Source organism: Festucalex cinctus, chromosome 1 (assembly GCF_051991245.1).
Source record: "Festucalex cinctus isolate MCC-2025b chromosome 1, RoL_Fcin_1.0, whole genome shotgun sequence".
Taxonomy (NCBI): Eukaryota; Metazoa; Chordata; class Actinopteri; order Syngnathiformes; family Syngnathidae; genus Festucalex; species Festucalex cinctus.
Genome location: NC_135411.1, coordinates 41,302,912 through 41,330,519, shown reverse-complemented (window position 1 = coordinate 41,330,519; position 27,608 = coordinate 41,302,912). Strand labels below are relative to the sequence as shown.

At 39.7% G+C, this 27,608-nt stretch overlaps 1 protein-coding gene across 5 annotated transcripts; it reads left to right on the top strand.

Annotated features, from left to right (window-relative positions):
• Positions 1 to 1,071: 1,071 nt before the first annotated feature.
• hoxb3a (homeobox B3a) lies at positions 1,072 to 27,608 on the top strand. Of its 5 annotated transcripts, XM_077535694.1 has the most exons (5): positions 4,701 to 4,992; positions 5,085 to 5,133; positions 10,593 to 10,656; positions 17,991 to 18,679; positions 24,882 to 27,608. In XM_077535694.1, exons 4-5 carry the CDS (start codon positions 18,112 to 18,114, stop codon positions 25,754 to 25,756), a joined length of 1,443 nt encoding a protein of 480 aa, XP_077391820.1. In that variant the 5' UTR covers positions 4,701 to 4,992; positions 5,085 to 5,133; positions 10,593 to 10,656; positions 17,991 to 18,111; the 3' UTR covers positions 25,757 to 27,608. The 5 variants fall into 5 exon arrangements, with proteins under 5 accessions (XP_077391825.1, XP_077391822.1, XP_077391820.1 ...); XM_077535696.1 differs by lacking the exons at positions 4,701 to 4,992; positions 5,085 to 5,133 and adding an exon at positions 4,588 to 4,681; XM_077535695.1 differs by having other exon boundaries at positions 4,972 to 5,133.

Below are 27,608 nucleotides of genomic sequence, written 5' to 3'. Positions count from 1 at the left end.
TTGAAGCAGCAAGGTTGCCATGTCTTCCATGCTCCAATGTTGCATGCATGAGAACTCTGGAACCATCAGCACACGAGGGCCAAATTGATTCTCTCCTCTATTGTTGTTGCTCTGCGTGGCCACGCGACGGGAGATTGTTGTTTCCCTCTTGTCTCTTTGTCATTCTGCGACCATCTTTTTGATAAACACCCAAGCATTTTTTTTTATATGCATGCACTGCTGCTTTGCTCTTAAATTTTACCTGCAGTTCACTGCCTCCATACACGGCTTAAAGCGAGAGGGAGTCAATTAGACTATACTTAAAAATGCAGTATTTGTAATTTTGTTCACACAGGGGAGAGTTAACGACAACACGAGTATGCAGCCACACATTAATTAATTTATTTATTTACTTACTTACTCACTTACTTACAAATTTAACAATTCCACATGATGAGTGTTTGTGACAGATGATGGTTTTGTCACCTCTGGATGGAAATGCAAAACACGAAGATGAACAATAGCAACGGCACAATTCTATTTCCGACTTTTTGCAAAACAGAAGCCATATAGGGCGATTTAAGGAATCCCTCTTCCACTATAAGAAGACGTTTAAGTGTAATAACGTCATTTTTAAGAGCAACACATTTTTAATTCATTGGCTCACCCGCTTCTTTAACCCCCACTGAGATGTGATCACAAGTGCTCAATTATTGTTTGTATTTTCCATTTTGATATCAAGCAGCACGAGAAATGCGACACGACACCGGCTCGGTTTGGCACGTCACATTTGCGGAGGTTGCAGAATCTATATCTGTCAAAGATATAATACCAAGAAAAGAAAAGGTGTCTCGCCTGCTGCGTGTTAGTGTGGTGGAAAATTAAACTATCCTTTCAAACAAAACAAGGAGGAAACGCACCCCCCACCCCCCATACACACCCACCAAAGCAGAGAGAGAGATGGGGGGGGGGAGCAGAGAGAGAGAGAGAGAGAGAGAGAGAGAGAGAGAGAGAGAGGGGGCTGCAATATAACAAATTTGGACGGGTGTGCGTCTTGCGGGTCGTTGTGGACACAACTTGAGTATTGCGGAAGAAGGAGGACCTGCGTGGGGGGGAAGGCACGCTCCTTCGAAGCTGCACTGCATCCATCTCACTGGCTCATAGGCTTTTTTAAACACCTTGGTAAATATCCCCCCAAATAACAATAGTGATGTTTTTCCTCATTGTGCATGTTGCTGTCGTGTTGTTTACACCTCTCCCCTCACCCATAATCGTATTCGCCATCATAAGCCATTCCGTACAGTGTGAAATCAATGTTAGCCGATGGCTGTTTATACCTTAAGAAGCACTTTTATATTCTTCTCCATCTTCCTCCCATCACTTCCTGTCTGCCTCTGCATTCCTCTCCCTGGCCATCCCTCCTTCTCTCCCTTTCCCCTCTCGGTCTCTCTCTCTCTCTCTTCTCTCTCTCTCTCCCTTCTGCTTTCTCTCTCTGTCAGCCAGCAGCCAGCTACTTCTCTTGATTTATAGTGAGGCTGGGTGTCAGCGTGCGGCCGCGCCTGCCATTGTGTGTTTGTGAGGGTGTGCTGTTGTTTATGGCGTTGCACGCGAGAAGTCGTGAAGAGTTGGTGTGGAGGAAATGACGGCCGATGGAGAGATGATACACTGGAGACCAGAGGAGATTGGCTTCTCGCTCGGATCTCCTTCTTGCTTTCATTTTCTCCGCGCCTCCACACGCGCACCATGCCTTTTTTTTCACATGCACTTGATTAGCTCAAAGCATTTGCTTTTTCTCGGGAGCTGTAGCTCCGGGTGTTGAATTTCTGCGGTGAGCAATTAACTGAAAATTAGGTTAAATTTGACACACAGTGGAGGCCCCGGCTGCATGCCATGAAATCGCACCGAGAGTATTTCATCCATCTAGCTGGGACTTGTGAGCGAGTCCAAGTTAATGCAAAATATCTTCTAACTGACCGCGAATTTGAAGGAAATAATGCATTATATGCATATGGAGACCAATGCAATGCTGCTTTAATCAAAAGTAGTGCGTTAAAGATGGACTGAAAACAAAAAAACTCGTCCCTTTTCTGATTGTTTAGTCCCAAATTGTTCAGAGGTATATCTAATTCATGTCAGTATGACTCTGGCTTTGCTTGAACCTTCCACCCCCAATAAAATAGGCTATACTCGAATGTACAAAAGCAAAACAGAATAGCAGTTCGGGTTGTTCATGTGTGGTTTTATTCAGGTAAATGTTGAGAAAGATGGTTGTATTTCACTTGCTCTCCCCTTGGCTGCAGGGAAAAAAAATAGTTCCACAAAACGGGTTGCATCAAGTTATGTTATTGGATTCCACAGTAATAATTATAATAATAATTTCTTAAATGCATATTTGTCGTACAACACGTTAAGTATAACAAGTAAAAAATAAAATAAAATAGGCCTAATAATAATAACGTGACTGGAATTTCCTAATGATTTCTAACCGATTTTTCCAAACATCCCAGCCTCTCCCGTCTTATTCCATTAGTCTAAACCTCGGTCTAACCGAATTAGAGTTGATCCGCAATTTCCCGTCACATATTGATGGCAATGGGAGAAAGACGCACATTTGAAAATGTATATATTCCTCCTGTCTGCCGTCTTGTAAAATACATCAGACGTCATTTGTGAAGAGACAGTGTTCCTTTTACGTTTGCAATATTACACTTTTTTTTTTTATATACATGACAGTGTACGTGGTAAAAGATGCATTTTTTTAAATTGCTATATAGATTTAAATGTAGCGCATGTCAAATTTAACTATAAGATAAGCACACCAGAAGGAAGCTGCAGCAGCTCACTTGTCTTATCTTATCATTCGGCATGTGTCCACTTTTTAAGTGTGTTTGGTCTGGAAAGATAGCGCCAAATCCGCGTAAAATAGTTCAAATATTTGAAGAAACTCCATCCACCAAACACTAAGGGCTTATCAAATCAAAAAGGTCAGTTTACCATTCACAACTCTTCGCATGCACAAATCACAAGTAGGTTGCCGTGAAATACAATGGATGCAACCACTGAAATTAAATAGTTGTGAAATAGTCGCACTAATACAAAATTCTTTAGGACAAAACTTTCTTTTATGGAAGATATGTTGCAAAACATTTGATACGTTGATTTATATTTTCTCACTTGTGGTCCAATTAAGGCCTGCAATATCCAAATGTTTGGACAAACAGACCTGACGAAAACGACACATGAAATCCATTGAAAATATGTCATGAGCACCGAAATGAAAGTTTATTGTTTGGTGGACCTAGCACGTGAATCTGAAAGTGAACGAATATTTTGAAGACTATATACGGATAATAATAATAATAATAATAATAATAATAATAATAATAATAATAATAATAATAATAATAATAATAATAATAATAATAATAAAATATAGACACAGCATAATCTGATTATTTTACACAGAAGGACAAAAAAATGCAAAAAATATAGCATGTTATAGCAAAAGTACAGCACATAAAATTGTTCACAAAATACCATGGAAATAAAGAAAGTAGGGATATAAAAAAAAAGAAGAAAAAACTGTATGGAGCAATCAGACGTCATAACAGTTCAACATAAATCAGGGGACAACAAGGCTCAGTAAATTGTTGTATGCCAAATGACTAAATTATAACTGCATTAGTTTATTTTTGTTCTTTTTAATCACTTACCTCTGCATTTGCTCTATTATTATTATTATTATTATTATTATTATTATTATTATTATTATTATTATTATTATTATTATTATTATTATTATTATTATTATTATTATTAATATTGTTGTTCTTCTTTTTTGTCGCCCTCTCATTGTGACTGTTTTTTCCTTTGGCCGCGGGGGCGAGTCTATACGCGTGGGAGAGACGGTGAAAAGATAACACACAAAACGTACAAAGGCTGGCAGACTGAAAACGAAAAAAAGAAAAAAAGAAAAACAAGCGGGCACGTTTCCGTTGTTATTTTACCAATTGTCTTTTAGTAGTCGAATTTGGGCCTATTCCGTGCGGGCATGCAAAACTCATTATATAAATCTCAATACATTCGTTTTGTCAACGTTACTACAAGGTGAACATGGTAAAATTCATTTTTTACCAATCGCGCATGTGAGAGTATAGCATAAGATCCCTTTGGTCATTAATTTGACCCCCCTTCACGTTATTATTTTTTTTCTTGGTCCTGCATGGTCGGAAACGTTTGTTTGTTTTTTTTTGGGTTGTTTTTTTTTAAAATTATTTTGTAATGTATTTAATTGTATTGAATTTTTACTCTGAAGGTGCCATTTTAAGGTCACATTTGAGGAACACGCCAACAATTTCCTCAAAGTGCACATGCATCTCTGCTCTTTCACCCCCCCTTGCTCCTGTGTGATTGCTCTCAGTTTGACGCCATTTAATAACCAACATCTGGGCCGCGTGTAGGCAAGACAGACAAGCAGGTCAAAACGAACCTTACTGACCCCCTGGCCCTCCTCAACCAAATTGTGCTATTGGAAGAGACGAGAACCTGAATAGCCCTCCTTCTCCCCGAATGCTTAGGCACCTCTTGGCTCTCAGTCGTCTGCTTGGTTCAGGAACACTTCACTCAGCCATCCCGGTACATCCTGCACATACAGGCAAAGTGGGTCCAAACCACCACAGGAAATGTGAAGGGAAAGAATCAGGTTAGTAAGAATTTGTTATAGATCAATAATGGCCAACAGTATATTGTCAGAAAAAATGTTGCAGCATATATAACGTTTAGGTAATCGTTTTTATTTAGACTTAATCATATGTTCTCAATGGTACTCAAATGCTCTGGGAATAAGAAGCGAGTTAGGCTACATCTCTGCAGCGCAGTGCAGAAAGAGAAGGCAGAGAGCGCCTGCGCGTTTTTTTTTTCTTTTTCCAGGGGAGCAGAAAAAGGGGCCCAGATTTAGCAGACCACAGCTGCCTCATATGAACGATCGGGAATATAGCAATGCCAGCCAGCAGCGTGAGCCTAGAAATACACACTGAAAATCATCCATGCACGCATTCCAATAGAGAACACCGTGCTCTCTTTTTTCTTCTTCAAATTGTCTTCAGAGTAGACACGATCCAAGGAAATTAACCACCTCACCAAAAGGAAATCCAGGTAAGTGTTGCGTATGCGTTTTGCATACTCAGCCATTGTTCTGCCGATGTGTGTTTTCGAGGCATGCTGATCCCACACGCGGTCACAATATGTGTGCTGCGTGCCAGAAGTGTTCTCTCGATCTCCCTGAGATGCCCATGGCATGGTGCATTCCCACTTGTGCGCGCCACTAGTGGACAAAAACGGCTCCCTCTATGCGTGTCAGTGAATCCCTCTGAAGACAGATGCCCCAGGATAGGTATGGGGCCTGCAGCCTCACCATTCTCTCTCTCTCTCTCTCTCTCTCTCTGAGTGAGAAAGAAAGAATAAGAGAGAGAGGAAGTGCGTGCATGTGGTATTAAATGGGACCTGGCAGCCAGGTGTAAGGGAAAAAAAAAAAGATCTATAGCTGTACAATGATTTATGATGGTGTGAAAAGATTGTTTACTCTCAACTTGCACCCCACTCTTGTCGTCCCTCTGTCTCTCCTTGTGTCCATCCTCAGATTTCAGTAATGTGCTTCCATGTGTGGAGGGGTCACAAGTTCAACCGTTGCTACATTTTAAGGGCTCCTATGTGCAAGTCTGGCATATATGTTACAATTTATAGCTCTGTAGTTCTTGTTGGTTTTGGACACTCGTGTCTAAACATTCTCAACAGTGACAATATATGGACAGAATAAAAAAACGTGGTGAATTCAATAGACAGGTAGAAGTGTAGTAGAAATATGCCAGTGCGCCTCTTGTTTGATTACATTGCAATTATGGTGTATTTTTGACATGACTGGTGAATCGAACATGTTCTGCTATAGTATTAAGACCATGTTTAACCCCCACACCCTGACCTCCTCCTTACCCCCAACACACTCATTCTTTCTATCTTTCTCGATCTCTTTCCCTCCAGCTCCCCTGATGTCAGTGCTTCCTTTGAGTTTGTGGTTAAAGATTAGCATCTCTGATAAAGATTAACTCTCCCTCAAGGGAAGGTGCTGATGGCATTGAAAATCTGGCCCAGGATTGTTGGTAACCAAGGGGTGAATACTTGATTGTGCCCGGCCTACAGCAAAAGTAGTGTGACATGGTGGTAAACTGATTGCTCAGCATATAGGTGCAATGTAAAATCCTTGAGTGGAGTGCAAAATGCAACATTAGAGGGTCACCATTTGACTTGGAGAGTTGATTTACTTAGAAAATGAGCTGAAATGATTCCATATTCGTAGAAATATTTGTATTAGAAAAAAAAGGTTTTGTTGGAGACACATGGCTCTCTATTTTGGAAGACAGTGCATGTGTAAATGCTGGCTCGCTACGCCTGTTCGTCATTTTGGTACTTGATGGAATAAACATTGCCCTGAGATTGGCTGGCAACCAGTTCAGGGTGTACCCTGCCTACTGCCCAAAGCCAGCTGAGATAGGCTCCAGCACCCTCCGCAACCCTTGTGAGGAATAAGCAGTCAAGAGGATGGATGGATGGATGGATGGATGGATGGATGGATGGATGGAATAAACATTTAAAGACGTCTGCAGGATATGCCTGCTAAGACCACGTCTAAATAGTGGCGCAGGTAGTGTAATGTGATTTTGGTAAGTTTGAACACTGCGGAGGCAGACACATTCTATTTAAGTCCAAATTGGTTATGACCAGCTTATTCTGGTTTTAATGATATGTTGTTTGCTGTCTAAGAGCACTGACAATGCTCCGGTCACACATGCGCCTTTTTCCACACAGAGATATCTCCATTCAAGATGTAAGTGTGCCACATTTCAAGGGAATTTGAGGAGCACTTTGACTGGCACCGAATTAGGTTGGCTGTGGTCACACCCACAACAACAAAAAAAATGCCGTTTTACGTTGGCATGCCGCACATCTGCAAAATTGTCAACACCCGGTCTAACATGCCTCCCAGCAAAGTTAGACTGCAGCGTGCCGGATTTTAGCCTGTTACAAAAATAGAGCCCTTGAAGTTTGACTTTTTTTCTTTTTTTTTTAATAAAATGCATGCTAATACTGAATTCTACACAAACGGGAAGTAGTAAATCTAACTTGGTACTGCCGAGTAAAAACATTGCTGAAGACCTTGATGAACATGTTTAGCATTCGCTAAGGGCTGGTCTGGTACAACATTTTGGCGTCGACGGACTGGCCCGTGCAGATGCGTGCATGTGACTTTGACTGTAAGAATGAAACATTCTGTTCTTCAGACAAATTACAAAATTTGCATTCGACATGACACCTGACCACCCCCGGCTACACATAGCCCTGCCACTGATGTTGATTGCTTCAGTTTTCTGTCTACAGACCTATTGTTAATGGGTTAATGGACTGTTCCCTTTAAATTTTGGAAAATAAAATGGAAAATAATACGTGTAATTGCTCTGCATTAGCTCCAAAAGATGCCGGCCCACCGGGCATCTGGCCTCTATGCCAGATGGCCAGGCCAGGCCTGATCTTTAGCAGGCACCATTATATTTGATGATGCTGAAAACTATGTACTATCTGCTGACAACAAAACTTTTTTTTGGCCCCCTCATTCACTTTGTGATTTTTCAAAATGACTTGCTTCAGATTGACTATATAGCAATCTATCGTTGCAGAACTTATTTTACAATAGCGTTCATCTTTTGATACATGTTATAACCCTCAACATTTTAAGTGATGCTTTACATCCACAATGGGCACTGTCATTGTTGTGTGGTGTCTCAGTGAAGTCGAGTGTTGTAGGTGCCATTTTTTCAAACGAGTATCAATTCACAGGGTAGTTTTTAAAACGCAGTAGTGTGTTAACAGTATCATTGTTATTTGTTGAGACACAAGTACCCTGATCAGATAGTGACATCCAACTTGAGTTTTTGTTACAGCGTTATTTCACAAAATGCTCATCTATTGCGAGCGCATTTTTCAGAATTTGCCATGTAATCACAAATGTCAGGTATAATGAAAAGATTGGAATAACAAACCAAAAGAAGAGCAAAAAAATATTCATCTTTGATTTAACACCAAAGTTGTAGCGGAACAAACTGACAGATGCACACACTCCATTTGCAGTTCACGTGACTTTTGAAAACCAGTGTTGAAACTTGCTTGTGTGTCTTCTGTCTTCGGTGAGAGGAAAAAGGAAGGACATGAAATGTATCACAATACAGGGCTTGTCGTCACTTCCCATTTAGTGTGTCAGTGTCCGTGTGTGGTGGTGACGCTGCATGACTGTTCACCCTCATTATATTTTAAAACAATTTTCAAATGGACCTAATTTGAAATGTTGCTTTGGAGGGGAAAAAAAGTTTACTGACTTAAATAGTAACTTAATGGTTACTCATGGAAGTTATGGATTGATTGATAATAGCAAGGTGGATCAATTACATTTAATATCTTTGTGAACTTGAAAAAATATAGCAAATTAAGGAATATAATTAAATTCAATCCAAGGTAAAATTTAATTTTGAATCTACCTGTGGTGGACAAATGAAACTGCACACTCCCTTCTTCACGTACATAATGCACACATGACGTCACATCCACAGACTGAGGTGCGGGGAATTCAAAGCAAATTCTTGCCGGCGTGGGTTCGCTTTTCCTCCTGGGAGACCCATGTGGCTTACATGAAGTAAGCTTGTGTGTGAGTTCGTGTACGTGTGTGTGAGTGGTTATATAAAATATATATATATATATATATATATATATATATATATATATATATATATATATATATATATATATATATATATATATATATATATATATATATATATATAAAATAATCCAACCAATCAGTCTGATAACTATTAGCCAGTACCCTTTGGTGAAGAGCTAGGGTGCTAGAGCGCATGTTTCAGTCACAAATTGTCAAATAAAAAGGCTGTTGAAAAAATATTTTAGGCCAAATTGTTACATCAGCAAAAAACAAAATTAAAAAAACAACAACAACAACAACTTGTTTTGTACTATCGGAGAAAAGTGATCACGCCACAGATGAAATTTAAAGAGAATCATGAGAAAAGCTTGTTAAAATCTAATTTAAAATAAAAGGGCGCATTGGTAAATACAATTACGTATCGGTCAATTGGTAATAGTTTAAAGGAACAAAAGCTGTTTAAAAAGTTTTATTTGAACTGGTACCCAAAGCCCTTGGTCTCCTATTTTGCTGAAATGTTGGCTCGTCAGCTGCTCTGTGCTGCGGAGGCGGCCTCCTTCCTTTGTGTCGGCCTATAGCAATAGTCGGGCCTCGAGCATTCTCCGCACTACTTTTGAGTTGTCCACTCTCACTGCTTGTTCCGTGTCGCCAAATTGGCGGCATATCCGAAGTGCAAAGTGTGCAGAAACTGTGAGGGAAGCCCGGCCGATGATGCGATGGGGATGGACGACAGCCAGAGCTGTGCGTGAGTGCATGGACGGAAATAATAAATAACTTTAAGGTGGAATTAGGGACTTGCAAGAGTGGTAGTAGGCCTATATTGCTGGTACCGTGAATGAAGGTAGGGAGAGTCGTTTTTCATTTTTTTTTTAAATGTTGATGTCTTTTGGGGAAACAGTGAGGAACGTAGAGTTTGAGTGGAGCCGCGATTTTATTTCGATACATCTGCAACGTAACATCAACAAGGAGCGTAATTAATCCACAATTGTTAAAAATTTACAACAAGATGATCATTTTTTAGCAAGTGATTGGACATCCGATACTTTCTACAACAGTATTATGCTGTACAAAAACGAGGATAGCGGGACATTAAATCTGAATTTGTCCGTTATGTCTCAAGTCCCTGCAAGCTAATGTGACATTATTCATGGAATCTGTGTATGTCTGTGCGGTTGGAAATCTTGATATACCCCCATGCAATCAACGCCCACCCCCACACCCTTCCCCCACTCGAATTTTAGATCTCCACATTGAGGTGGTTGGAAAAGTGTCACTATTTCAAGACATTTTAAAATCAGATACGCGTTTTTACCATTTAAAATGGCAATTTTATCGATTCGAAATATAACACAATTACATCTTTCTTTCTTTTTTTTTTTTTTCTTTTTTTTTTTTTTTACAAAACGCATTAAAACATGCTACATATATTGGAGCCTTTTAGCCAATTAGTTGGCAATGTGCCGAACACATTCAGGATATTTTGTAGGCCTATATGTAGAATAGGGGTTTCGCAATAACGCGTAAAGAGGCAGATATTTATTGCCAAGATTTAGTTTCCAACATTTTGATGGGAATATTTTAAACACGGGGAAGCGTCAATTATATTCATGTAATGAATACAATGTTCACAATCGATAAAGTCCACTTCAAAAGTCTACTTAGTGCTGTTATAGCTGCTCATGTTGCTTCGTTCCGGGATATGACAGGAGGGAATCGTTTAAGGTCGGGATACCTGTCCATTAGCCGACACGAGGTTTCTGTTCTCTATTGGATTTGCAAGACCTTATGATGCATGTCCTTTTTTCCCCCTTTCTTTCTCCTATTGCGCCATGGCTTCCGCTAACGCCAGTTAGGAGATTTGTGGAGGCTGCCCTGTTCCATCAAAACACCAGGACATAGAAGAAACTCTCTCGGTGAGTTTCATACTGCATTTGGTGGCTTTTGTTCATGTGTGCATGTAAGCAATTTAAGTTATTCGCAAGAAGATTTAAAAATGCTGGATGACTATGAAAATGTAAAAAAAAAAATCTCCATTTTATTATATATGTTGTTTATTTATTTATTTATTTATTTATTTATTTATTTATTTTCGATATAGGCTAAATATAAAAGCCAATCAAGACATAGTTACCAATTTCAAGATACGGCTGATGAAATTATATACAGTATGAGTCACATGCATCGAACTTTTCCAATATATTTAACACGCACTCACAGATTTAAATATGTTAAACACGCACGGAAATATTTCTAAAATGTACGTGTATGTCTAGCTAAGGTAATGTATAATGTCATTTTGTAATTTATAAATGTGGCAATGTGATAGGCGCAAATGCAACAGGAAAAAACAAAAAACAAGTTTTGTTCATTTGACGAATCAAACAGCTCTGTAAATCGTAACTCAGCTGTAACTGCCATCTAAATGTCGTTTATATGATCCCACTGGGATCGTAATTTGGCTAAATAGGAACTCAAGAAAATATTATATGCAGAAAGGCATTTAGGCAATATCATATAATATAGCATTCAAAGCCTTTTCAATTGAATTGAAAGTTAAATCACACATATCGGTGCATCTCCTTGCGTGAGGTCCTTGATAAAAAAATAAAGGCAGCCTGTAATGTAGGAACCGCGACTCATGCATCTTTTAATTGTCCAAGAAAAATAAATATCAACCATCATGCATTCTTCTCAATCAGAGGCGTGTTTTTACAAGAATGCACAAGTAAATCCCCTCTGGGTGCACTTTTCTCCCCCATGCACTGTTGCAAGTTCCGGAAAAATGCTGATTATATGTTTAGTTAATGAGTAACGTGGTCTTAGCAGATCCTTCAATTGACACAAAAGGCTTGGTTGAATAAAAACGTTGCAGACTGGCACATTTTTGGCTCCCGCCTTCTTCCACCTACACGGAACTATACATCCTCTTATTTCAGATGCCAACAACGAATGCGATTTGCTTTAACTTGGTCTACATTTGTACACACGCGTGCGCACGGAATCATGCGAGAAACCTCATAAATCTTACGTAAAATCCAAATGTGCATAAAAAATAGAGAGGGGAGTTGAAAAGAGACCATCAGTGGAGTCTGAGTCTGAGCAGGCTGTGAGGTTCTCTCTGCAACTACAGGATACATCTGCTATATACAGCCTGTGAAAATTTGTGCTTGTGGTAGGCTAATTGCACAAGTAAAAGCAACATTATATAAAAGTACAATGTTCCTTTTTATTTCATTTTTAACTCATTCATTTTGGCATGCACTGTATTATAAGAACTGATTAGGATTGCACGTTAATTGATTGTTCTACACAACATGTCCTCAAATTTAAACGACCATATAGTCACTTTATCATCTTTTGATGGTGACTTGACTTGACTTGACTTGTTCCCACTGAGCAGGGCTGGACTGGCCACCTGGCAGTCAGGGCAGATACCCGATGGGCAGGTGTATTTCAGGGCCGATGCAGTACTATTTATTTATTTATTTATTTATTCTCCATTTTACCCCATAGAATTGGTTTCAACTAGATAAGTGTGCCAGAGTGATAGATAGGAAGACGCCAAGCCAAGACAGGTCACTGACACACAACGACCAAGCTCAAGCCACCTATCTATTTACTAAGAGGCCTAATATAACAGACCTGTGATATATAGGGACTATTAAGCAAACATAAAGGCATAGTGTGTAACAATTAGCACCATCAAGTGGTGAACCTTTGAACTAATAATCCATTAGTTTTAAAAATCCATTATTGCTTTCAACAATATGCAAAAAAAAAAAAAAAAGTCCTATCACATCAATGTACATTTTTTTTAAACATAACCTTAAATCTAGTAATCATTAATGAACATTCATGGCTGGAGCCTCACCTTACAAGAGGCTGACATGTTTCCTGCCATCTCCTGCTACGGGTGCCCAAAAGGCAATTTCGCGAATGTAGTTAACCCTGCTTGCAGTTAGTGTCGAACCCAATGGATCAACTACCAACCTTCCACAGCTGGCCTGCAGGTGGTCATCACTGAGTCCTATGATTCGGGCTACTGTCGCTTGTTGCCCTTTGCTTTGCTCTTGAAAAGCTTTACTAGCTTCTTGTTAGCCACCCGATCCAGTCTATAGCTCGGCTAACTCCCAGTAGCAGCTCTTGTTAGCTGCTCAGTCTTTCGACGTCACTTGCCGGCATTCTCTCCGGCTGCAAAGTCGCTCGTCAAGATGCTCCCTCGCTCACGCCAAATAATAATATTGGTGGAAGGTCTTACAAACTTCGGGTTCTCTGAGTCACCATAGTTTGCATGCTTCAAAATACATGCGCTTAGCCAGTGGTGGGCAAACTCGGGCCTCAAGGGTCGGAGTCCTGCAGGTTTTGGATGTTTCCCTGCTCCAACGCAGCTGATTCCAATCAACAGGATCATTATCAGGCTCATGCAGAGCTTGCTGATGAGCTGATCATGTATCAGCTGTGTTGGTGAAGGGGAAACATCAAAAACAAGTTTGCCCACCCCTGGATTAGGCTGGATCCTAATATTTGGCAACATCTAGTGTTCAACTATTACACACTGTACCTTTAAGTAAGAAGCACTGTTTAGAATTGTGAAGAGTGAAGATATTTTTTCTGTCATTGTGCTTTTTAAATAGGATTTGAATAAATGAGCCATCGTTTAGCATATGCAAAACAGTGTCAGCTTCGATTGGCTGTTAGCTTGCAAATGCATGACATAAAAGTTGCCTACAAGCAAAGCAAGAACAAATAAAATTGCATTCTAGAAAATTAAACAAAAGGTTGCTTTTTACTTAGACTTGATCATGCTTGTAATTTGAGTGTGAGGAGCAAGTTTCTGGTCATGTGTGCACTGTGCCTACACATGCATGTACACATAAATGCGCACGTGCATGTTGTGGGAGGTTGGCCAGTCTAAGTCAAAATGCCAGGGCCAATTTCTTTTTTGGTGTCAGTACAGCACAGCCTCTCAGTGACGGTCTGGATGTGTGAACGACTAGCTGTGCCTTGCCATGGCGACCATTTTGGGGTGTAATATAGCCTTTTGGCCAATGTCAGAAGCTCCATGCGACTGTGAACAGAATAAGCATAGGATGGATGGATGGATGGATGGATGGATGGATGGATGGATGGATGGATGGATGGATGGATGGATGGATGGATGGATGGATGGATGGGAGGATGAACATGATTGGAGAAATACAAATGAGTAATTACATCTCCATTCTATGTCACATGACTGCTAAAATTACAGTACACAACACCTCACATGCATTACACATCACAGCGTTGCACAACATGTAAAAATAAGATTCAACCTACTGCATCCAAAACTTTGCAGTGGAAAATACAAAATAGCGAATACTGCGAATTTTTCGTCTCTCTTGTGCATGTGCATACAACCACCAAAAGAGTCAAATTCTGTGTCAATCAAATTGCACATAGCAACGAATTGTTTAAAATGGATGCTCAGAAATCCAAGTGTACGCTATAGTACCTATAAGTTTATTTAGTCTCCCCCCAGTAGCCTATAGTAAGTACTTCATTATTTTCACGTTCTGCTTAAAAAAAAAGACTAAATAATACATAAATTCAATCGGTTGTCTTTAATAGTCTATACTTAAGAAACGGTGTAGCCTAACATTGTATCAATTTTAATAGATTAAATTGTTTGTTGCATTCAAAGACCAATTTAAATTCAAAAGGTTGAGTACGCACCATCCTTACCTGCAAACCAGCTTAAAAAATAAAAAAATAAATCACAATCAGAGGAGGAACCAGGAGGAGCCTATCCCTCTAAAATTATCGCTGAATGGGTCCGACTCCATGCACGACTTGACTTGTTTACTTAGTCTCGTCAAAAGCTAGTTTCTTGGAATGACATCAAATTAGCCACATTACATTTTTCGAGGGTGTAAATATGTGTGAGCGAAGCTGAGTGCACGTTCTTTGATTCAGTTCAGAAAAACACAAAAACAGAACTAAAAAATAAACAAACAAATCATTTTGTGAAGCAGGCCCATATTAGCACTGTAGCACCCTAGAATTGTTTCTGCTTTTGCCAGTGAAGGATAAAACGCAATTTGTACAGCCTTTTTGGAAGCGTCTATCTGGAGCACAGATCCATGAGATCCAAAAACATGCAGTGAGACGTTCATGATTCTAGGAGAAAGGAAAGCAAGGCGAAAAGCCCGATATAGTTGATGTCGTATTTTTGGTTCCTTCGGAGCTATATTTGGCTGTGTTGGGTGGTCCGAGGAGCGATAGATCCTGCAAGAGAAAGAAATTTGAGGCCATTGTTATCAACCGGGAGCGGTGCAAAGAGGCAGGCAGCGCTGCTAGTGCAGTGGAGGGGGTCGGGGGGCGGGGGTCTCGAGTAGGCAGCAGGCAGGCTCCCGGTAAGCTCGTTCAGGCTTGTGTGCTAGCAATAGCCTGTCGGTAGGCTATCAGACCGAGCTGTCCGTATATTCCACCATATCATCACCGAAGTCTTGAATTTGTCCGCCGCTTTCATCCGCTGACTGTTCATGTCACACCGCATCCGGCTTGCCGCCCTCCGCGGCCGCTGGCGCCAGGAGGTGGTGGCGGCGGCGGCGGCTACAAACAGCCGCCTGCTAGATGAGAAAACATCGGAGCGGCTCGCGCACAAAATAGAGGAGTATACCGGGAAACGCCAGGATTCTTCATTCATTTCATTATTTTAATACGATTAATGAAATGTCCCGGTGACGACGAATCTGGGATGCGATCTTGCTGGGTCCTTTCGGGATTGTTCCGGGAGCGCCGGTGCTAAGAAAGGTAAGTGGGCCGGCAAGGCGCTAACGCACACAAGCTCGAACAAAGCAGAAATATCATGTGTTTGCACATAGTGCACTTTGGGCCTGGCTCGGTTACGTATATGACCCGTATGACTTCAATGCCGGTTCAACAAGAGTTCATGCTTTAAACTGTCTTATAGGTAGCCCCCACCCCCCAGGAATGCCCCCTCCATCTTATTCTTCATGTCATTCCTTTCTCTCTTTTCATATGTAGCCTATATCTTTCCACTCCAATTCCGTAAGATTTTTCTTTTTGTATTTTATTTTTAAGAAATAGGCCGATATAATGGTTGGCATTTTCACCATGCACTAATGATTCAAACAGTTCTACTTCTGCTCCCTCATGTAAAACTGTATTCATTCATTCATTCATTCATTCATTCATTGCATTTGTCGTTTCACGTAGTGCCCCCAAATGAGTATTTTACTTTTTTTTTCTATGACACGTCAATACAACACTGATCCGCAGTATAGGCCTATGTTTTGTTTCTGTGAATTTCCCCGTTTTGTAGTGTTATATAATTTCATCTTGTTAAAATAAATTATTATATTATTATTATTATTATTATTATTATTATTATTATTATTATTATTATTATTATTATTATTATTATTATTATTATCAATAATAATAATAATAATAATAATAATAATAATAATAATAATAATAATAATAATAATAATATATCGGCTTCCTGTCTCCCAGCTTGCATGGTGCGACACGGCAGGCGCCATTTGTAATTTTATATCACAGGATGAAGCAGTCACTGGACACCAAGGCCGACCTCTCCCTCTATTTCTCTCCCTCTTGTTTTTGTTTGGGTGTTTGTGTCACGATGAGTGCATTATTCGGGGAGACGTCTAAGAAAGTTGGTGATTATATTAAGCGGTAGCCCTACAAGCCAGGGCATATACATTACGTGGCCCGTTTTAATGGTGAAACAGCTATGATTAAATAACATAGTCCTCCTCCTACCCTCACTGTCAGGGTCTCGCTCCTTTTTTTTTTTCTCCCCCTCTCTGCTTTCGACTATTCCTCAGAGTAAATAATTAGGATTCCAGCTTGTCTAGCGGAAGATAAATGGCTGACATGTGTGACGTGCTGAGAGCAAGAGAGGAGCTGGACTGTGTCATCTCCGATAAAAAGAAAAAAAAAGAAAAAAAGAAAAGAAAAGGTATACAAATAATAACGATAATGATACCGTAATAATAATAATAATAATGTATGACGATTGAACTCTTCATATTGCTTAGTTGAATGTAGACAATTTAAATTAAAACGAATAATTTGTATTTTCATCACAGAATATTTGTCATGTGCTAAAACGATTCACTATTAAGAGCCATTTTTATGAAGGAAGACTTGCATTTGAATTACATAAGCCTAATCTATATAGTCCTATTTCGTGCGTGGGCGTCTCTGCCCAAATATTAGCTGCATACGTGAGAGGAACGAATGCCGGGTGTTCTGTCCTTCTGTCTGTCTGTCTGTCTGTCTGTCTCTATCTATCTATCTATCTATCTATCTATCTATCTATCTATCTATCTATCTATCTATCTATCTATCTATCTATCTATCTATCTATCTATCTATCTATCTATCTATCTATCTATCTATCTATCTATCTATCTATCTATCTATCTATCTATCTATCTATCTATCCATTGCTATTTATCTTTTTTATTTTAATTTCAAAAAATGATTATATGCAGTCTGAAATAGAAAAAAAAGAATGCATGCCATGTTGCGTCAATACATTTACTTTAAGTTACATAAAAGTGGAAACAATGACAGCCTTTAAATTAGCAGTAATGAGGCATGAGGCGAGCCACTACACTGACAGAAATAGGCTATCTGCATTAGTCACGTTAGAGCACAACATATAGAGTGACCAATTTGCCTCTGACATTCCACAAAATATCACAGTTATTATTAATCAAACAAACAAAAACCTGAACTTGCAAGCATGAAAACAATGGAAATGCTTCCTATAGCAAGTAATTTATCTCATTAAGGAATTAAAAAATACACATGGACAGGACTTGTTTGTTTGAATTCAATAGCCAATTATGCAATTTTTACTTTTAGATTTCTTTTTCTTGCTCATGTTATTACAATGTTATTTCAGAAATACTGTATTGAATTTGACTCCCTGCTCATGCACCCTATTTTAACATTCAATCACAGCCTATGTGTGTGTGTGTTTGTGTGCGTGTGCGCACTTGCATGTGTAAAGAAAGAGGTCTGCCCTCCTCATGCCCCCTCCACAAGAGCATCTGCAGCCTGTGCTCGGGCTCAGAAGAGAGAGGGAGGGGGGGGCAGGAGGTGAGGGAAGAAAGCGCCGGTTTCTATTCATGTCATGGCGCCTTTCAGTGGCAGAAGATGGATTTATCTCTCTCATTTCTTGTTTCTGCTTTTCCTAACCTTTTAGGTCAGATTGCAGGAGGCCATTCGAGAGACACCGTCACGTGACCCCTGGTGCCAAATGGTCTTCCGGCAGTGTTTCTCAACAAGGGCCGGAGCTAAAGAAGACATTGCCGCATTTCCCAGACATGCAGAAGACAACATACTACGACAACTCAACTCTTTTTGGGGGCTATGCGTCTTATCAGGTGCAGGGGGGAGCAACCGCTCCTGCCAACGGCTTTGGAGGCTATGAGGTCCCAGGGTCTCTTCATCAGCCAGCCTTCCAGTCGGCAACCCATCTGGATGTTGACTCGTACCACCTTTCTGCCTGCTCTTTGCAGACACTGGGCGGTAGTGGTGGGCACCAGCAGCAGCCAGCCAAAAACAAGGAGCCAAATGGCAGCTGCATGAGGCCCACCCTGCCTCCTGAGCACCACAAGGTCTCCCAAGTGTCCCCACCATTGGCCCCCAATCCAAGTGATGGTAGTACCGTAGCTCAGCAGCCAGGGGGCAGCGCTGGCGCCTCGTCAGTTCCCAAATCAGGCCCCAGTAGGTCATCAAATTCCTCCTCCTCGACGTCATCCTCCACTTCCTCCTCCTCCTCTTCGCTGCCCTCCAACCCAACTTTGGCCAAGCAGATCTTTCCCTGGATGAAAGAATCCCGCCAGGCAACCAAGCAGAAAAACTGTTCACCAAGCAACAACTCGGGCAACGGTGGGTTTTACCCATCTTTTTTTTTGTTACACTCTGACAAACTAGCAACCAAAGAGTTGGATGGCTTCTGATCTTCCAATTCTGCTTTCATTAAATCTTACCATCTTCTAAACATCCATCAACTACTTTATCTAAAATATATAGAAAATCAATACAATAATGTAAAAAAAAAAAAAAAATCAAGATTATTTTATAACATATAGCTTGCCATTTTACAATCTGATTGAGAAATGACAAACAAGCCTGCCTCGTTATACCAATCAACATATTCCCATATTGCATTCTGATTTGACATTCAGATGATATTTAAAGGATATAAATGTGAATTTAAGACACTCTACACAATTTGTGTTCATATTCTTTCTGCTGCAGCTGTGTTGTTGCAAGGCCTTTCTGGCCGAGATGCGATTTAGCTGCCCACAACCAGTAACAAGGCCTTTGTCTCTTAATAACTGCCACTGTTATCAAGTGGTGACAACTAATGTCAGGGGTTAGGATGCTCTTCCTGCACACTACCTAAGAATTCCGCCAAAAATATACTCTGAAGTAAGCGTTCTGTTACTTTTGAATAATATGACTAAAAGTAAATGGTTAATTATTAGTAAATGGTAATTATTTGACTAAGTACTCAAGTACAGTGTAAGCACAGAGTTAACAAGTAACTTTTTAATCAGAGCATGAACGTCACCTAGGCAAAAATATGAAATAGGACTGATCAATTACAGATATTGTATAACCATATCACTACAATCAAGATCTGATCAAGAGAGGGTGTTATTTGCTGTCCCCACCACTAATGGTGCATGGTTATTTTAGATTTTTCGATTTCTCGGATGAAACTAATAAATGTAAAAATGTATGTTATAAAAAAAATAAAGGACACAGGCCTAAGTGTTTTTCACATAGCAGCCATGATATACAAAAATAGAAGGATGGCTTTTTATTTGTAGACGAGCAAGATAAGTAGTTACTATATACTACTTATATACTACTAACGAAGTTGTTTCATTCTTCTTTGTAGTCTAGTGATCTGGTCTTGGACGCACAAACGTTAACGTAGTGTCTCTCATTAACAGTTGGACATTTGTCAATACACGAGAGAGGAGCATGATGTGGTGCAACATTCTAGTGACCTGATCTGGCCGATATCACAATTAACAGTGTGGCTCGATTATGACTTATTCATATACTGCATGTGTGTTTGTGTGCGTGTTGGTATCACTGTTGATAGCTTTTTTTTTCTTTCTGTTTTTCTGTTTGAATTTTGTTTACGAAACAGACACGCTTTATTAAGTTGTTCTTGATGACGAACAAAATTTGAGAGCATCTGGAGACCAAATAGCTCTGGCAGACATCTTGTTTATTTTGTCATTTTTGCAGTCTAAGTTATGGTTATGCCTCTACTTTTTTTGCTGTAAGGTTTGTGTGCTCACTTTAAGCACTGTAAGAGCCTTGGAAATATGTCAAAGGGTAAATTAAAAGGTTCAAAATTAAGGTCAGGAACGATAGACCATTACGACCTGATAGTTATTCATGAAGGTGCCAGATACGGGTATGTCAGTACAGACTCCTCAATCTAAATGAATCAGCAAGGGATCCTTAGCTGAATTGATTTTGGAGTTGTTGATTGGCTAGAGCAAGACTTGGGGCTCTATTTTCATAGAGTGCATGCAGAAATGCTGGCGTTTCTTGATTGTCAGGCAGGCAGGCATGTTATTGGTCCTTTCTCATGTCTGACAAGTGGGTGGCAGAAAGTCATCTAAACCAGTGTTTCTAACCTTTTTTGAGCTATGGGACACTTTTTTTTATTGATAAAATCGCGAGGCACACCACCCATTGGAAAAAAAAACAAAAAACACCCTAACTAAACTAAAATGGCTATACCGTTTAATTTTTAATGATTTTTAACACCACTCAGAGGAGAGGATCTATGTGTCGATATCCATGTGGACAGCCGCTTGCTTGAAAATGTATGTGCTTTGCTTACTATTTCATAATGATCATGTAGAATTTCAAAATGTCTCGCGGAGCTTGGCTACGTTGTTGCTCTGTTGGCGTTTGAATCAACAACCGTGAAGAAAAAAGCCTCGGGATCAACACGGGTGTGTTTGCTTAACTCATTCACTCCCAGCCATTTTCACAGAAGCAGTCCCGTTCGCTCCCGGCTGTTTTACTGGATTTTGACGGATTTTGCAAGGCCCACGGAAAATTGTGTTCTATTGCTATAAAAGCATGGAACCTATCAAAAGAAAGATTAAAGTCTCTTCTTTCATCAGGAAACAAGTATGTTTCTATCTGTTTCTGTTTTGCAGCAATTAGCATTAGAAGAGAGCTAAGTTTCATCAGTTTTCACAAATCTATTTAAAATTCAAAGTAATTGAGCTTTTTTTCTACATGGCCCTGGTTGATCTCCTTTGCTCCGCTGCCACCTGCTGGCCGTTTGTGTAATAACTACAATTTCTGCAACCGTTCTTTACAGTTGAGAGGCTGCATCAAAGCCTTCTGTATACTCTAGCATAAAAAAAAAAAAAAAAAAATAAAAAAAAAAATGTATAAATACGTCTTTGGGACACTTAGAACATAAAAAAAACGTATTTATACGTTATTGGGAGTAAATGGGTTAATGTCAAATCACCGGAGAAGATTTGCCATGAAAAGAGTCCGAGCATTGTCAAAGAGCGTCACGTATGATTTCATCTGTATGGGCTCCATACACATTCTATTTTAAGATGTGTCATCTGGCGTTTCCACATGGTTTAAGTCTGGAACTGTCAAACTGTCTAAGTGCAGTTTTGGCAAACAGCTACGATGTAAACAAAACACCTTTTCCGGTGACATCACACCATTTGATTCGAGTCCAAAAATTATGATTCTCTTATGAATTTACCACATCCACTCGAACGAATGACCACATTACTACCCATTGGTGTATACCTCTTCTCAATATGGATCAAATCGGCCTCGTACCATAAAAATGCCTTATATAATTATAATGTTATGCAATAATTGTCTGTAATTTTATTCCAATGCTTGATTATTCATATCCACTGCTTTAACTAAAACAACACCAAAAAAGAAATCTTTATACAATAACGTAAATGAAGGCTAACACAGCCATAACAAACATACTTGTGGATCCGCACAAGGCTTACGAGACAGATTAGACAACGGCAACAGTTCTCATGTTCCAAATGGAGTTCTTGTAGGCTGAAATGATAACCTTTCTGGGCAGACTTAGACACCAGTGCATGACATAGCTGTTCTTTTTCGCATTGTGTACAGTAACATAGATTGAGTGACCGTCCAGGGGTTTTGTGTCTCTTCTGACTGTGAGTTTCCTTTGCTGTTTCTGTTATGCATCACTTAAATGAGCCACTTAGAAAGCTTGCTTCTGTGCCGGGCTGCGGAGACTCGGCGACTGCCTGGCTCCGTTTGATTGGTGAAATGGAGTCAAATGTCAGTAGTGCTTATGTTGGATTGGGGAAACACGGTCACGTGACAGCACCGGAGGCGTGAGTCTCGCTGACAAACTAAAACAAATAGATTGCACATCAATATGGGTCGTTCCAGAATTGGAGTACATCTTATGTCCATTGTCCTACCCATCAAATTTGAAATAATCCGCATACAAAGTACTAAAACATGCAGTTTTTGAGTAAAACGACTTGTCTTAAGAAAAGTAAGAGAAAAGAATGCTTGAAAATAGCCTTAAAAAATGTCTGGATTACCCCTAAAATGCAATTTTTCTCTTGTCCCGCCCCCTACTAACCAAATTGAATCGCAAATAAAACAGAAATTTATATTTCTTTTATTTATTTAATTATGTATTTGTTTGTTTGTTTCATTGTTTCATTGTTTGTTTGTTTCATTGCTGGTCCATTGCTGTCTCGTAAAACTGTGGGAACATTTGTTTTAATACACAAAATTTCAAATAATTATCATTCAAGTGATGTGTCCCACAACATGCACACAGCCTTGTTACCATAACCTTTTTGGCATGGTGGAAGAAGAAGAAAGTCATGAATCCAATGATACGCTGGACTTGACATCATCAAACAATTATCTAAAAGAATGGGTAGAACAAAGGCATGTCGTCTCATCTATTATCTTTTTTTTTTTTTTAAATAAAATAGTTAGCGAGCCTTGATTGAATGTCTCAATTTACCTCATGCAACCCTGTTATGCATATGATCAGAATAAGACATTTATTTATTTATTTATTTATTTATTTATTTATTTATTTATTTATTTATTTATTTATTTATTTATTTATTTTTTTTTCTTTACTTCTTTACAGAGGTTTGTCTTCTTGGTCAGCAGTAACAGCTATCTTCTACTCCTGAGAGAAAGCTAACATTCGTCCAGATTTGCAATTCTGTTACAGCGATTAGAGTGATGGGGTTGCACTACTGCGGGGCTGTGATAAAAAAAAATAAAAATGTACCATTGAACTATAAGATGAGCTAATCAAGCTTATGATCGTTTATTACCTATTATATGTAGCAGAAAATCACACAAGTGAAGTTTTATTTTTCTAGAATTTTTAAGCCCAAATGTCCTCCAATTCCGGAAAGACCCATGTACACTCTAAAAACAGATTGGTCAAATCTTATGTGTCCGACAGATCCTTTGGTTAAAATAACCACTCTAGAATGGTAGGTGTTTTTTATAAATTGGTGATTGGACCAACCGATACAATTGGTCATTCTGACCAAGATATTGGTTAATCTGTGTTAGAGGCTGACAAAGCACCACTGATTGTCACAGAATCATTTGGTGATCTAACCCCCCAATTCCAACCTGTAATGTTGATTGTCAAGGAAGGAGGTCAACGGGTCCCATTTTTATAGTCTTTGGTATGACCCAGCCAAGGTTTGAATCCACAACCTCCCAATCTCAGGGACGACACGCTACCACTAGGCCACGGAGCTGGTTACACATAGTGATCTACCCAACACACATTTACATTTTTAAACACAAATTTTTATACATATTGTATATTGTAATCACTGATTACAATTAATAAATACATTTATAATACAATAAATTGATACAATAAATATATTTTGAAGCGATCCATCTAGACAATCTAGACGGGCATACCAATTGTATTGGTATGCCCGTAACCACCTGGAATGGTCAGTGTCTGACCAATCTATCGGTTAATCAAGCTAATATGAGCTTAACGTACTAGATTTGTAGTTTTTTTTTGTTTGTTTGTTTGTTTTTTTAAACCAATCCATTTTTAGAGTGTAGCTACAAATAAAAGTAGCGAGTTGAATGAAGCTCAGAACTAAGAATAGTAGTTTTTCTTCTTAACAAATATATACGAAAGTAAAAGTAAATATTATGTTATATTACAATTACTCAAACAGGTACAATTTATCCAAAAAGTCATTAAGTAAATGTAACAGATATTATTTCATCATTAAAATGCTTGTCTGATGTGGCTTCCATACATCTTTTTTTTTTCCCAATATTTCAATCCCGCTGTTATTTCCCTGGTAAGTCGAGCTGTGAAAATTAATTGATTAATCGACAAGTAATGGATTATCATATTAGTCGACAACAATTTTAATAATCGAGTAGTCGTTGGGAGCCATTTTTTTTAATTTAAAATTGTCCAAATCCTCTGATTTCAGCGTATCAACAATAATTGTTCACAGATTTCTGTAGTCCTTCATGAAGGAATACAAATTATATTCTGTGTTTAATCAAAATAAGACATTTGCAAACATTTGTTTTTACTTCTGCGATTGGCTGGCAACCAGTTCAGGGTGTACCCCGCCTACTGCCTGAAGCCAGCTGGGATAGGCTCCAGCAGCCCCGTGGCCTTTGTGAGGAGCAAGCGGTTTAGAAAATGGATAGATGGATGGATGGATGGATGGATGGATGGATGGATGGATGGATGTTTTTACTTTGGAAAACAATGACCAAATCAGTAACACAGTACAACATCAATCCCCCCTATTTTTCAACCACTATACGAATATGAAGTACTTAAGTACATAACCACCAGTCACTAATTAACAAACAGTAATCAATGAAAAAATGCCTTTGTAATACACTTTAATGAAAAATTTAAATGAATCCAATTAGTCAAATAATCGATTGAATAATCAATCGATTAATCGATTCTAAAAAGATTTGTTAGTGACAGCACTACTGTTAAGCGTCCACTGATAACGTTCTCCTCTCTCAGCAGCATCAGGTGGAGGTGAAAGTGGTAGTGGTGAGGAGAAGAGTCCTCCTGGCGGCTCATCCGCATCATCTAAGCGAGCACGCACAGCGTACACCAGCGGCCAACTTGTAGAACTGGAGAAGGAGTTTCATTTCAATCGGTACCTGTGCCGTCCTCGGCGTGTGGAGATGGCCAACCTGCTCAACCTTTCTGAGCGCCAGATCAAGATTTGGTTCCAGAACCGACGCATGAAGTACAAAAAGGACCAGAAGTCCAAGGGATTAAGTTCCAGCTCAGGAGGGCCTTCACCAACTAGCTCACCGCCTCTTCCCATGCAATCCTCTGCCAGTTATCTCAACTCAATGCACCCAATGGTTGGGGGAGGTGGGGGTGGAGGGTCCGCCTATGATGCCCCATCTCCCCCATCCTTTGGTAAACCTCACCAAGGAGTCTCTTACTCCATGTCCACTGCCTACTCCAATCTCCCAATGAAGGGCTGCCCTCCACAACAGAAGTATAGTCACCAAGACCAAGACTACGGTGAGCCGCATCCTCACCACAGCCTAGTACAGGCCAACAGTACCAGTTTTGGAACTCCAACTAGCATGCAGGCCAGTCCAGTGTATGTTGGGGGTGGCAGCTATGTGGAACCCATGCCTGGCTCCGGGTCTTCCATGTATGGCCTAAATCACCTTGGTCCCACACTACCCCATCACCAAACCATTGAATACAATGGTGCCGGGCCCATGTCAGCCACAAACCAGCATCATGTGAGTGGAGGGGTTCCTCCAGGTCCCTGCGACCCGCCCACACATACAACGTACACAGAGCTCTCGGCGCACCATACCTCGACTCAGGGCAGAATCCAAGAAGCACCCAAGCTCACTCACCTGTAGCATTGGGAAGAAAATGAAGGAAGGCCACACAGAACAAGTAATGTGACTCATTAACAGGCTGAACTCACACTTGGAGACTCACTTGCAGGAAAGAGGGATGGCGTTAGCGACAGAAACGAGACAGAGAGGAGCAATTCAGTGGTTTATGCTTTCCAGACACTTTGGGGAATAATCAATGTTTTGGCTCATAAATTCTACCCATTGATATATTAGCAATATGTCAATGTATTTTACTCTTAGAAAATGATTTGAATTTATATTCATTAGTCTCAAACAGAAAACACACTAACTAGTGTTTACACTTATACAGTAAGTTGGGATCAGGCAATACGGTACAGGGAAACAATGGGCGGCATTGTTTGTTTGGGACCTCTGGCTTTCCTCCCACACTCCAAAAACATGTTTCTTAGGCAAATTCAGTACACTTTAATCAGTGGTCTCCAACCTTTTTTTGCGCCACAGATTGGTTCATGCTGTTCGCTGGCCGACAACGTTTTTCACAAGGGCCCATTATCACGACTTTACCTTCGTTTTAAATTGGCAGTTGTAAAGCATCTGTACTAAAAACTAAGGTAACTAGAGAGTGCTTTACCATTTATTAATGTATGAAGTACACAAAACATAAATCCATAAAAGTTTTAAGATAATCCTACATATGGTGTTATTGTAGCTACTTGCTAATGTCCATGATCAAAAGACAACACTATTGACTGCTGCTTAGGTCCGATGGCTGCACGGCTAGTGAGTAGTGACTAAACTGCTACCGTTTACATTGGCAGGCTGTGCAAAATCTGCTCTCCTTTTCATGTTTTCTGCATAATCACTTTGGTGGTACTTGTTCAAATGATTTAATAGGAATTGTGTTACCGGTTCATGAGGATATACATTGCACAACGGTTTCATTTACTCCACGTTCCTTTGCGACGGTGACGAACTTTGCTTGTCAAACTAGCTTCATCTTCGGACAAATCACGTTTAGCAGTACATTGAGTCATTTATTACGTAACATGTTTACTAGTAGAAAGTAGAGAAAGAAAAGGTCAACTTTGATCGGCACATTTACACGGTGTTTGATACGCTCACAGCTGGTGACCGTAATTACAATTCTTGATCATACACAGCAAATCTGTCAGTGTTAGATTTACAGTGTTCGATGAAATCAGCTGTAAACAGTGTTAATCTGACACTTGTCAGGATAAAAAATTACTCTGTCAGAGTATCCTTAAGTGTTGGAGCGGAGGATAAGTGTAACCGAATTAGCCCTACCTTGAGTATGAAATTGACCACACCCTCATTTCCGATGAAAGACAAACTTTCCAAAATTCCAGCGGGCTGTCGGCATTTTAATAGCGATACATCCAGTTGTTGTTTTTGTTGGAGCAGCGTGGATCAGTGGTAGAATAGTTGTTTCCCGACCCTGACAGCGTGGGTTTGATCCCGGGCCAGTGTAACTATTTCAAAGTATCCTTGAGCAACATACTGAACCCCCAAGTTGCTGCTAATGTCATCAGTAGTCAAAAGCGCTTTGAGGACCTTGTAAGGAGGAAAAGTGCTATGTAAATGATGTACTTTTTTACCAAAGTGAAGTGTTAGTTTGAGTTACGTTTTTAACATTGACACGAGTGTAGAGTACTTTCAACACTACTCAGTGTTTACCAGTGTAGATATTTAACACTATACAGTGATGGAGAAACACTGGTTAAGTGTCAAAAAAGTAACACTTAGAAAAGTGCCAGATTCCTTGTTGTGGACACTTGTAATCACTTTTCTACTGTTAGATTTAGCACTACTAGGTGTTAATCTAACACTAGCGATTTTGCTGTGTATAATCTCTCAGTCCGACATATATTGT

Bases quoted from the DNA above. Each gene is read 5' to 3' on its own strand.
- hoxb3a (XM_077535699.1), top strand. From the start codon at position 18,112: ATGCAGAAGACAACATACTACGACAACTCAACTCTTTTTGGGGGCTAT. The intron at 18,680-24,881 runs GTGGGTTTTACC...CTCCTCTCTCAG, and splicing joins AAGCAACAACTCGGGCAACG to CAGCATCAGGTGGAGGTGAA.